Below are 13,679 nucleotides of genomic sequence, written 5' to 3' on the forward strand. Positions count from 1 at the left end.
GATCTCATACTGTTTTATGGCTGAGTAGTATTCCATTGTGTGTGTGTGTATCTTTGCCTAATATATATATATATATATATATATATATATATATATATCTCACATCTATATCTATCTAAATACTACATCTTTATCTATTCATCTCTTGATGGACACTTGGGTTGTTTCTGCATCTTAGCTGTTGTAAACAATGCTGCTCTAAACATAAAGGGGCATGTATCCTTTCAAATTAGTGTTTGTTTTCTTTGGCAAATACTCAGCAGTGGAATTACTGTATCATATGGTATTTCTTTTGTTAAAAAATATTTTGGGGCACCTGGGTGGCTCAGTCCGTTAAGCATCTGCCTCTGGCTCAGGTCATGATCTCAGAGTTCTGGAATGGAGTCCCTCTTTGGGGTTTCTGCTCAGTTGGGAGTCTGTTTCTCCCTCTCCTCTGGTGCCCCTCCTGCTTGTGTTCTCTCATCCTTATCAAATAAATAAATAAAATCTTTAAAACAAAATATTTTGAGGAACATCCGTACTGTTGTCCACAGAGGCTGCACCAGTTTACAGTCACACCTACAGTGAACAAGGGTTCCTCTTTCTTCACACCTTCGCCAAACTTGTCTCTTGTCTTTTTCATTCTAGCTATTTTTATGCATGTAAGATGGTATCTTATTAAGGTTTTTTGGTTTTTATGTTTTATTTGTATTTCCCAGATGATGAGAGAAAATGAGCACCTTTTCAAATGCCTGTTAGCCATCTGTATGTCTTCTTTGGAAAATTATCTGTTCAGGTCCTCTGCCCATTTTTCATCAGATTATTTGATTTTCTTCGTGTTGGGTTGCATAAGTTCTTTATATATTTTGGATGTCCACCCTTTATCAGATGTATCAGCTGAAAATATCTTCTCCCATTCAGCATATAAACCTGTAATCTTTAAGATTTTATTTATTTATTTGACACAGAGAGAGAGATCACAAGTAGGCAGAGCAGCAGGCGGAGAGAGAGGGGGAAGCAGGCTCCGTACTGAGCAGAGAGCCCGATGCGGTGCTCGATCCCAGGACCCTGGGATCATGACCTGAGCTGAAGGCAGAGACTTTAACCCACTGAGCCACCCAGGCGCCCCTAAACCTGTAATTGTAAACCACCTACATTCTTCCTTGGAGATCAAGTGCACCCCCATCCCCCATTTTCTCAGCTGAGGATGTTGTCTTGTCTAGAATCACACCACACACCAGGGGAAGATCCAGTGATGGTATGGATGGTGTGCCTTCTACTTGTGGGACACCAGTGGAGTCTGCACAATTTTTTGGGGGGTATGTGTGTTGCTGGAGGGGAGGACGAAGAGAGGGGTGATAATGTAGAAGGATGAGAAATAGACTCTGCTTATAATCTATGTTGGTCAAACAGAAGAAGCTACAAAAGATGGTATCTCCAGCCTGAGCGTGTTAGACGAGTGCCCGTGAAACTACTGACCAAGAGCAAGTAGTTGGGGAATTCAGAAGGTGACAAAGCTGACTTGTAGAAGTCTTATATAATTACCAGCATTGGTATAAGAACAAGAGTGTTGGATGCAAAGAACTTTTTGGATGCAAAGCACTATGCTGAGTGCTATACATACATTTTATTTAACCCCCACCAAAACCTCATGAAGAAGTCTACTATTGTAACACTATCCATGAGATTCTGCTTCTTAGGGCAAGGAGGAATGGGAGATTTTTCCAAGGATGAGGGAGTAATGTAAACAAAGGCAGTAATGCACAAAATGTTGTCTCCTTTTGCTGTTGTCTTGGTTCTCCTATAAGCAATATTGAAATTATCTAGAAACCTTTTCTCCCCCTTTTTATTGTGTCCTCCCCCCCAGCCCTGTGTCTGCCTGAGGTAGTATCTGTTTACTCTAGACTAAAAACTTTAAGCGCATCTTGAGCCCACTGGGGCAGTCTGGACCTGATAAGGCACATTAGGATATATTCCACCAATTAGATTCCCATTGTTTTCTAGTGTTTAACCTGACAGCCCCTCTTTAGCTCTAAGAGGACTGGAAAAAAGCCCCTGAACATGATACCCCCAAGATTCAGAACCCACAGAGGTGCAGAAATAACCAATAATATAGAAGAACGTACACATAGCCCAGGTATATATAGCACTGGATCATGGGCCTGAATTATCCATGTCCCAGCTCTCCTGAAAGCTGTGTGGGCCTCTCTGGCTTTCCCGGGCCACAGGCCATAGACTATAGGTTTTGCTATAGATTTGAGACCAGGGAAATGGGAACATCAACTGAATATTTGCTACTGTTGTAACATTATTATATTTTTAATTGTGATCATCATATTGAGGACTTTGTTTTGTTTTTAGGAGCCCGTACCTTGTACAGATTCATATAAAAATAATTTGGTGTTAGGGAGGACGTGGGGTGGGGGAATAGGTGAAAAAATATTCAGTCTCTGAATCAGTAAATGTTGAAGCGAGGTGAAAACTTGTAAGAATTTGTTTTACTATTTTCTCTACTTTTATATGTATATGAAATTTTCCATAATAAAATGTTTTCTAAAAAAAAGTACTGGATCAGCTTCAAGGATTGAAGCATGGGGGGTAAAACAATATCCTTCAAAAGTGACAGTAAGAGTGATGGCAGAAGTAAGAGCTCCTTTTTCCCAATGAAGACCCAAAGACCCTCAGAGCTCTGTGAAAGGCAAGGGCCTTGTATTCAGGGAACGTGTTAAAAATGAGCTCCACAACAAGGCAAAGTCAGAAATATGCAAGCAGAGCCTGAGACGTGACCACATTTACACATTTATTCATTTATTTGGGTTTAGAGAGACAACACAGATAAAATACTTTGATCATACACAAGTTTATATTTGGTAAGAAGAACAGGTTGCCACGTGTTTATATGTTTTATTTTTTTCTGTCTTTAGTAAATGGCGTAATGTTGGGGAGATGCCGATGTCTTTCAGAAACACCAATTGGGAACAGTATTTTGGAGCACAAAACTAATAAATACACAGTGTTTGTACGTAGCATCTGAAAACAGGAGAGCACGTGCAAGATGATACCCACCGTGAGGGTCCTTGATTCCCTATCCTGCTGCTATATTTACACCCTACTGTATTTATACCAGAACTTCCATGTCCTAAGGAGTGGCTCCTACTCCAAACCCCAGTGGGGACGATACCTGCAATTTGGGCGGTTTGTGACACTCCATATGGGTCTCCTCTATTCTCGGAGATGAGCGGCGTTCCCCTTGCATTTTTGTGCAATCACACTGTTCTCAAAGGAGATTTCTCAGTAGGGAGCTTAGCCGAGGGCATGTTCTCTATTAGAGCAGATGTGGAGGGCATACAGTTTAGCAGAGAGAGGGAGAGAGCGCGCACAGAACAGAAGCGGGTGTTGTTCTCATAATATCGATACAGCTACCACACAGAAAAAGACATGTCAATAATATATTGTACAAGCTTTTACAGCAACACAGTTGATTTGCAACACTGTACAGTTCAGAGCTAAAGTGCACAACCCCAATCTGAGGTGACAAGACAGTACTATCAATATAAGGAAGGCAACACAATTTATACACACGATTGATTTCCTTTGCTTTCTTCACAGCCTTGTGACAGTACACAAAGTCAATACTGTTTCTGCATCTCAGATAAAGACATACCACACCTTTTGTTCAAGTATTTAAAAATAATAAACACAATATTGCTGAATAAATGAAAATGGCCATGCCAAATCTAATTAAGCTAACCCTAGACTTTTCTAAAATTTGGAAAGGATGGTCCCACATAAAGGTCTTTGGCACTGGAATTTGAGCTAATGTTCACAATCACCTCCCTCCCTCTCTCTCTTCCAAGTAGATTACAGACCTAATTTAAAGAATATTTTATTAGACTATTGGGACCTATTAGGCTTTTATTTACCTCCTTTGCTGGATTGTGGTTGGCAGGGATTTCACTGCATAGAATTGAGCAAGACTCCCAGCCAACTTGGGGAAGGATCTGGAAGGGACAGGGAGAGGGGAAAACAACCTATTTGTAAAAATTATTTTGCTGGAATTTCATACACGGGTGCAAATGCTTCTCCTTTTAAATTACATCATACCATCAAGTTAAAAAGCAGCAGCTTCTCATAGAGGATCTGTACTGCAAGGTATAGCATTCTAAAGTTGAGAGGCGTCTATCCATGTCAGGGTCCTGGGCTTCACTGTCTTCTCCAAGCAGGACAGTGGGTTTGACAGTTAGTGTCTCTGCCTCTGAGGTAGGACCTTTTGGCCTGAGGCTCCAGATAGAGGGCAGCTATGTGCTTAGTCTCAATGGCCCATTTCTAGAAAGGAAAAGGATGCTTGGCCATGAGACATAACCTAGAATGGGAGGCTATTCCTTCATGAAATTCTGGGGCACAGATAAAAGTTTTCTCCTAATCATCATAGGGAACCCATTTTCTTCCTAGACAGGAAAGACCCAGACCTATGTTCCTTTCAAGTGTCAGTGTTCTTGGATGTAATGGGAGAAAGAATGTAGGGGCAAGCTCATGCAGATTCCAGGTAGTTGGATCTTGTGGTTATATTATAGGCCATTTCTTTCTTTCTTCTCTTGTATACCTACAGTCTTTCTAAGGTACATATAGAAAGAATTAATGTTCTAAGTTGCTACCTGCAGTCCGCAGAGATGAGTCTGTAGTCATCTCACTAGTACTTGGAACCCGACAAACTGTGGTCCCACAAATATCTGTGGGAGCTCTTGTTAGCTTGGGTCTCTCCATAAGGTTTTCAGGGGAAGAAGAATGCTTTAAAATGTTATCTTGAATTCTAAGGATCTTACTATCTCTGCATATTCTGGTCACTTTGGATCTTGATGAGTGGCAGATAAAAGAAGGTTCTAGGATGCTGTCTCAAAATTTCAGTGAGGAGACCACTTCACGAGAGGAAAATAACCACCCATAGGAGAGAAATTAATTATTTGAGATTCCAGTGATTAGGAGCCCAGCAGGAGAGAACTTTTGGGGGTAGGAGAGGGGAGGGAATGGGAATAAGCAATTACCCAGGAGGTAAATGACTCCTTCCTGGACAGTGACAATATGGTGCCCAGGATGACTTCATTGTTCTCACACAGAGATCTCTTCTCTCAAGGCTGAGTTTAATTTTCTGGGCTCACCACCTTCTGGAGTGTGCATCATTTCTTTTTGTTCAGGCTGATTAGATTTTATTTTTATTTTCCCTAATTAATCCAAATGACCTAATAAAAGAATATGGTTTGGGAAGATGCCTCAAGAATGGGCATCCACCTTCTGTTCAAAAAAGCTGAACTGGAAAGCAGAGTCCAAACAATTACCCTAGTTTTAGTCTAAGATGAAGCTTGGCTTTTCATACTTATTGAGTGGGTCTGCTCACGGTCAACTGGGCAGAAAACTCAACTGAGAAGAGAATCATTTTGTCGATCTGGTCAGTCATTTTAAAGAACCTACAATATTCTTTTGTGTTTGTTTTGTAATACTAACTTTAGAGATATGGTAAGCCCTCACATGAATAGAAAGAAGGCATCATACCTTTTAAGAATTTTGTGGGCCTATGTTTCAAAATAACTTTACTCAGTGTTTTATTGTGCCTCCATTAAAAGAAAGAGAAAAAAAATCCGACTTGGTTTTTATATCTGCCCCTGCAGTTTGTATAACCCATATAAAATAAAAATCTATATGTTACAAAATAGGATTTATTTTTAATATATATATTTTCCTTTTGTAAAATTATATGTATTTAAATACATTTGAAATGTTGCTATAGGTAAATTAGAAATTTTTTTTCTAATACTATGAAAAAGGCAAGAGTTTTTATTGTCAACATACATTTTATATGTACTTTTTCCTTTGGACTGCACCCCAAAGAACCTTTTAGGATTCAGGGGCAATTTGGCACTATTCAATCCTACTACTCTGAAGTGAAAATAAAGCTTGATTTGCATACTATATTAAAAGTAAGGGAAGTAGTTATAACAATTTTAAGCTTTTCATTATTGATTAGAACACAGCCTTTTGTCACTAATTTTTAGAGAGGTATTCTAAACTTAGGAAAGGATTTTTAAAAGGAGCAATGTCTTTTGGATTTTTAAACTGTACTCTACTTTGACACCACAATATAGAAATAGATTTACTTTGGAACAAACTACAAATACATTCACACAGTTTGTGACAACTTAATTGTCTACCTAGAGAATTGAAACAGCTTAGTGAGCTATGTTATTATAAATCTTGTCCAAGGCGTTCTATTTCTTCAATCAGGAAGTCAATGTCTTGGTGAGTTGCTGCGGGGTTTGAGATGACCATGCGGAAGAAATTGACCTTGTCTCCCAAGGGCTGGTAGCTGACCATTGTGGTCCCATACTCCATCATTCTGGCTTTAATCACTGGGGCCACCTGTGGGAGAGACCAGAGCCACATGGTGATCCCTGGGGACTCTTCCTCTACTAAAAGAGCCCAATATCAAGTAGCATTTTGAGTTTTTAAGTAAACAACCAGACTCATATTTGTTTCAATTAAAGGAACTGTCCCCAAGGTTTTGTTTTTTGTTTTTTCTGTATCAGAGCACTAGGACAGTTTAATACATCCAAATTCTTGAAAGTGATGAGATGAGTGATAAATGATAGGCTCTCAGGTGCTTGCCCCCTCATCCTTGACCTTGTGAAAAAGAAAACTGCAGACCCCAATGGAGTCACACTAGGCCACATCACCAACCCTGGGCTTTATACCTAACCCAACTGCCCTTTCAACTTCCCCCAGGAATATACTCTTAACTGGTCAGTAAGGAATCCTCTGGTCAGCACCAATATGGTACTTAGTCACATGGCCCCTCCCCATCCCCCAAAGAAACATGAGGTAATCACCTCATAAGACCCTTTTCCCCAAAGAAAGACAAGCTCACCCAAAATAATTCTCTTTTCTGTTTGTGACTTCCTTGTCCTGCCTTTAAAAACCTCTCCCTTTCTATAGCCCCTTGGAGCTCCCATCTACTTCCTAGATGGGATGCTGCCTAACACCAGTTTGATCTTTAAAACATACTCAGCTGAGGTTTTTTTTTTTTTTTTTTTTTTTAACAACTTGGAGTTATGGATTTGGGAGAATGGGAAGAATTGGGTATTGGTTCAAGGCTAAATGGTTTAGCAATATAAACATTTTCATGGAGGACTTTTTGTTTTTTTCCTCAGTAGATGTAAAAACACTGGAAATAGAACATAGCACAGAGAATGGTTACCAAGAGATAAGCCTCAATCTCCAGTGATGTCTGAAAATAAGCAGAATTTTGAGGCCTTAAAGCACTTTTCTTTCTTGAGACCCTAAAGCCTTTCAGTTTCTCTACATTCTCCCTTTGCATTACCTCAGTTTGTAAGATTTTTTTGAAATACATTCCTTAATCATGATGGAAATCAGCTGAGGCCAAAAGCAGAGCCCACAAAGACTTAATGTTACAGACGAGGATCACAGGCGAGATTTTACCCCATGTATGCCGGAATGATTACAGCGTTAGTAGTTCTCTGATGACTGTGTAGGAGATGAAGTTCAAATTCTTCAGCTCAGTGCAAAGGTATTTTGTCCCCCAAATCTGGGAACTCATCTTCCAGTGCTCTCTAAAATCAGTCTTCAACTCTGACAAGACGTACAGTCAAAATCCCTTGAATATGCCACATATATTTTTCTCCCTTTACACTTGTTCTCATTCCTACTGTGTCACACATGTTGTCTTGGACACGAGTCCCCCTTCTCTCCCAAGTCACATCCTACACATACTCCAAGACTCCCCCACAGACCTACAACCACGATGAAGCCTTTCCGGACTCCCCTAGTCCAGTAGCATCTTTTCTCTTTTAAGTGGTAAACACATCATCCTTGCCCATGACATCTGTTTATAGATTTCCTTGTCCTATTCCTTAATTGAAATGTAAATACATACATACATAGAAAAGGAATTCCAAATCCATGTGTCTGTAGGAATTTCAGGAAGAATCACATAGCTATTCCTTAATTTTTATTTGTGTAATAAATCATGCTTATTCTTCAGAACTGATTAAAAACAAGGTATGATAATGCTTTACTTAGTGAATTAAATTCTGATTTCATTTTCATGGGCAATCCAAGCAAAACCATATAGAAATGGTATTTTTTATTAAAGACAATCATCTCTAACTTTTCAGATAAATCAATTCAAGCCAAAGGTCAAAAATTTAAATAGTAACAGTCATCATTCCAAACAGGTTTTAGTATAAAGTCAGATAGAATCCCTCCAGTTGCTGAAGCTAGCTAGCTTGGAGAAATCACAGCTGTCTAAATACATCTGACTTTTGGCTGCTTCCAGAAAATGTAGATGAACTAAAATTAGCAGGAATATGGAACATCTACTTCATTGCATAATCACTAATTGCAAGTACAGAAGGAAAATAAGAGTCAGACTCTTCTGACGAGTCTATAGCATTTTCTCTTATTTCTAGATGTTGTCTTCTGATCTCATTCTTGGATTTGTTGAATAAAGATAGTCAGGAAAGAGAGGCTACATGTTGAAGGTTTCACTAAAGACCTCAGCAGAAGTTCTTGGGGCTGCCTTATGAGTTTTAGGGTGTCATTTTCTCCCTTGTGTCATTAGATTTTTCAATCCCTTAGAAAACGATAACCAGAGAACTATCCCATAATTCGAATCCACTTTTTTTTTTTTTTTTCTCCCAAGAGATCTCAGGTTAAAATCATGGAGTCATGGAAATGTATTTTTCCACTATGTGTCACAAAACCTTTTTGTTTCAAAATCTTGGAATCATGAATGAAATTTCTGGAAAAATGAAAAAGCAGATGATCTATTTTATTTTATCTCCACTGTTTTCCCTCTGGGATCGTGTGCGTGTGTGTGCGCGCGCGCGCGCGCGCGCATGCATGCGTGCACACATGTGTGAAGGTTTACTGGTCCCTAGACATTATATTTTAAGGGCTTTGTACTGAAGAAGAAGCTTTTCTGTGACCCTGAAAAATTACTGATATAAATAAACAAAAGTTAACCCTGATATTTTATGTGGTTGTATTGTGAATGCCAACTCTGACTTGCTGAATTCTCTATCTTGAAAATGGAATCCCAGAAGAGGAAAAAATTAAGAGAACTCACTTTGCAATCCCTAGACTTTCAAATTTGAATTACCAACTGTATAAAATAATTGACTTCTATTCTCACGGCTCTCCCCAAGAAATTATCTCCATTCCCATCGTAGTTTATGTGATTTGCTAAAACCTGAGAGGCATCTGGAGAGAGCTGTATTAAAATGGGGGGAATTCAGAGTTGATTTTTGCACAGAAAGTGATGGGAAACCTTACTTTCTATTCTGTTTTCCCATCTTGCCCCATCCCTCAGCCCAGCAATAATGAATTGATTCAACAATTGAAATTGGCCAGATTATTCCATGGACTCTGTCTGGACAGTGGGTTCATAAAAGAAGTAAAGCCTGTAAGAATGGAAACATCTAATTTTTAACTAACTTGTTAAACAAAATTAGTTATGGGTAAGATGATACATCCTATGGAAAAGCCACATCCTAAAACCCCAGGAAAAAAAAAATACTAATTCTTTCCTGTCAAATGACAACAGGCCCCTTGTTACCTCCCTAGCATCTTCTTCAGTGGGACCCTCACCCTGCCTCCCTCCCACCTCTTGAGCTTGATTTCTGGGAATGAGCAAATGAGCCAACTTCACTAACACTTCAGACGTGACCATGACCCCTTCTACCCAGACACATGCACCAACAGATCCCCATTCTAGAAGCTTTCTTCCATGCATTCCTCTAGGTCAGTGGCTCTGAGGCTGGGCTGGACCTTGGGATCACCTGGAGAACTTTTAGAACCATTCCCAAGCCCATCCAAAACCAAATGGATTAAATTCTCAGGGTTAAGACCTGGTCACCGGTGTTTTCTGTAAAACTTCAGGCTGACGCTAGTGTGTGGCCAGGATTGTAAACCATTACTCTAATTCGGAAGCTTGACTGAAACACCTTAACCATGCGTCGGTTTCCTCCTGAGGAGGGTTTGATCCTGGATGGTCTCCTGGCAAGTGTTCACATTTATAAGCCTTTCTGGAGGTTTTAAACAACACAAAATCCTGCTGTTTGACATAGAAGGAAATGAAGTATTCGGAAAGGTCAGTGAGGCAGCCCAGGCTCCTTTGCATTGGGGGAGAGGGCCTTCCCTGCTCCTGGCAGCGGCTGGAGGAAGTCCCCTTCTTTGTGATAAATGGAAAACCAATGAACCAACTAACCCAGCCTCTGAGATCCAAATGGACACAATCATGCCTAGTTTCCTATTCCTCAACACTGGGATGTGGCCCCACATTTACCTCCCTTCAAGATTCTCTTTGGGTTCATCATAAACCAAATTCACCCGTGTGGAGATGATGAGAGCAGGAGAGGAAAAAAGATCAAGGGTATCTTACTGGCCACAGAAGACTCTGAATCTCAAGCCCTTTGGCTCTGGACTCAGTGATTTGGGGAAAGTGATTTTTTTTCCTTCCCTGTGCTTCAGTTTCCTCATCAGGAAAATGGGGAGACAGCAGTGCTTCCCACACTAGGTTTCTCAGATTGAAGTAAGTGTCAGGCCCACGATGGGGCTGCTCCTGTCCAGATATCAAATCAGGAAACAGACACTTAACTTTCACATCCTTGTAAGTGCTCTGTTTGACAAGAAGCATGGAAAATCTAGTCAGCCAAACCCCAAGACCAAGCCAACCCCAGCTCTGTACTTATTTTGTTGTTCCTCACTCATTTTTTCTTTCTTTTTTAGAGAGAGTGAGAGAGGGTGCATGAGTGTGTGTGTGCAAGCACACAAATGGGGAGGGAAAGCGAGAATCTCAAGCTTGTCCCTCACCCAGTGCGGAGTGCAACACGTAGCTCCATCTCACGACCCTGAAATCATGACCTGAGCCAAAATCAAGAGTTGGACACGTAACCAACTGAGTCACCCAGGTGCCCCTCCTTATTCATTTTCTATCTTTCTCTTCTTGTTCCTTGTTCTTAATCCTATAAAAGCTTCTTGCATTCCACCCCATTCTGCAGTTCTGTGGGAATGGAGGCTGCCTGCTTCATGAACTATTTAATCAAGTTTGCTTACATCACCTAAATTGTCTTCTTTAGTCATTTCTAACACTTATGATAGTTGAGTGATCTAATGCTAGATCAGAGTTGAGCCTGGGGCACGGTGTGCACTCTACATGGTGGCTATTAGTATTGTTCCTGTCCTGGTCCCTTCTGGGGTTCACCATAGCTCTAAAGACTCCACAGGGTGGCCTTGACTTTAGCATCTCAAGGGGGTCAGCAGTGGCTCGGATTTCTAACCATTGCCGGCTCCTGAAATCTCTTCTGTGCTTCTAACAGTTTTGCTGGGCAGGTCAGCCAACTGCACCAAGGTTCTTACTGCATCGTGAATGGAAGCAAAACTGTCACCTGATGGCTTATTTTAAGATAGCATAAACTGGCCCTCAGAAGAAAAGAAGCTGGGGCACCTGCGTGGCTCAGTGGGTTGAGTCTCTGCCTTCAGCTTGGGTCCTGATTTCAGGGTCCTGGGATGGAGCCCCGCATCAGGGTCTCTGCTCAGTGGGGAGCCTGCCTCCCCCTCTCTCTCTGCCTGCCTCTCTGCCTACTTGTGATCTCTCTTTGTCAAATAAATTTTAAAAAATCTTTAAAAAAAAAAGAAGAAAAGAAGCAAACAGAGTAGTCAAAATTCTAGATATACCAGCTCTGAATGGCTTTGTTTCGTAGGAGCCCCAGAGAGACGCCGTGCATGTGAAAGGCCCAGTGGACGCACCGAGGTCTGGGCCAGAAAAGCCTGTATCCCTTACCTTTGAGAGGCGGCTCATTCTCTCTTCATTGTCTTCCAGGACACGCAAACTTGGTGGCACGTACCAGAAGCAGACATTTGTGTGCTGAGGCTACAAGGAAGAAAGTAAGGTTCACACTAGGCGCATCGTGGCAATTTAGAAAATCCCAAGGGCATTTCAAATCTATTCTGCAGCTTCCCAATAGAATTCCTATTTTAAACCCATAATCATTTTGCAGTGCCTGACTCTCATCACACTATACAGAGTTGGTTTTGTGAGTTTGAGTTTTTTACTCCAGCTTAGAACAGCGACCCCATCAGCCCGGCTTCTCCTTTGTAATGGCTCCACTTACCTGGACAGTATGTGATTGACATAACAACAAAAACAACAAAAAATCAGTGATCAGTACTGGAACTGACTAAACTTTCTGGGACCGTAGAGACAGGAATACGTACCTTTCCATCAAACACCATTTCGTATCCTTCTCGGTTTTTTATGATATTGTATAAATACTCTGCCAACTCCAAGCACTTATCAATATGTGCTTCAAACCCAGTGGTGCCCTGAGTGAGAGAAGAAGAAAGCTTATCAGGCAGCCTGAGGAAGGTGGGTGGGCTCCCCGTGGACTGATTTCTCTGGAGACTGAGGCTTTCTCTGCCACTTCCGCCTCAGCTCTGCCCCATCCTTTCCTCGCCCAAGACTGTGCTTCCGAGGCTTTTCTGGTGATTATTTCTCCCTTGATGCTCTCACCTCAGGTGTTTTTGTTCCTTTCATGTCATCACAGCTCCCTACAGCGGATTCCTTTTCTTCCCGAGCCCCCATTCTCTAGGCAATTATTTTGATTACTCGAGGGGAAAATTTGCCTCTGCCATTCCAAGGGTAATTATGGAAGTCATTAATGACAGAAGCAGCATCCTCAGAGGGCCCTCCGCAGGCCTGCTTAGTCCCTGCCCATCATGAAAAGGTACCATTTCCGGATCCCACTTTTGTTCACTAATGTACCCCCATTATAGAACAAATAGGCTAGGTACTCAGTGAATATTTGTTGAACAAAATGAATGTATGAAGCTTAAGGGGCACACAGGTGCTTTGTTAGCCTGTCATTCTGCAAAAAGCTCATTAGATTTCTTCTCTGGGGATACATGACTCATAGGTTCGTAATGGGGGAACATTATCAGGGCGGTCTTTCAGTTCCCGGCACTAGACGCCCAGGACCTGGACTTGGGAAAACAAGACTAGAGCCGTGGACTGGAGCTGTTCCACTTCAGGGAATGAATTTTCTTTCTTTTCTTTTTTTTTTTTTTAAGGATTTTATTTATTCATTTGACAGACAGAGATCACAAGTAGGCAGAGAGGCAGGCAGAGAGAGAGGAGGAAGCAGGCTCCCTGCCTAGCAGAGAGCCCGATGCGGGGCTCGATCCCAGGACCCCGGGATCATGACCTGAGCCAAAGGCAGAGACTTTAACCCACTGAGCCACCCAGGGGCCCCAGGGAATGACTTTTCAAAACGGCTTTCCTCCTAACTCCTTCAGCATTTGGGGAGGGCTCATGGAAAGCTTAGACAAACAGCTAATGCTCAAACAGCTAATGCTCAGATTAATCAACCAGTGATTAATCCAACATGGAAACTGGAGGGAGCAGCTATAATGGCCGTAAGATGGGCCCACACTCCTACTGATGGTCATGTCCTCTCAGCTAAAAGGGAGAGGCAGCACAGCCAGTGCTCTAACATCTGAAGCCTTAAAAAATCTGATGGGTTCAGGAATCATTTCTACGGAGATTGCTGCTCTCGTTGATTGATCAAAGAGTCTGACTGGTTCCTGATGACCCCAAGGAAGGACCTTGATTGATGCCTGAACACTTGGGCCAG

General features: G+C 41.5%; 1 protein-coding gene across 1 annotated transcript in view; it reads right to left on the bottom strand.

Moving 5' to 3' along the window:
* Positions 1-2,766: 2,766 nt before the first annotated feature.
* The window catches only part of GAD2 (glutamate decarboxylase 2), a 76,783-nt gene continuing 65,870 nt past the window's right edge, over positions 2,767-13,679 (bottom strand). The window contains exons 14-16 of the mRNA XM_004757636.3: positions 12,265-12,372; positions 11,831-11,920; positions 2,767-6,390 (exon numbers count right to left, since the gene is read on the bottom strand). Of these exons, the coding sequence (XP_004757693.1) occupies positions 6,217-6,390; positions 11,831-11,920; positions 12,265-12,372 (372 nt within the window). The 3' untranslated portion in view covers positions 2,767-6,216. The remainder of the gene's footprint in view (positions 6,391-11,830; positions 11,921-12,264; positions 12,373-13,679) is intronic.

This window comes from Mustela putorius, unplaced genomic scaffold (genome assembly GCF_011764305.1).
Source record: "Mustela putorius furo isolate JIRA1106 unplaced genomic scaffold, ASM1176430v1.1 tig00000827_pilon_pilon_pilon, whole genome shotgun sequence".
Classification (NCBI taxonomy): Eukaryota; Metazoa; Chordata; class Mammalia; order Carnivora; family Mustelidae; genus Mustela; species Mustela putorius.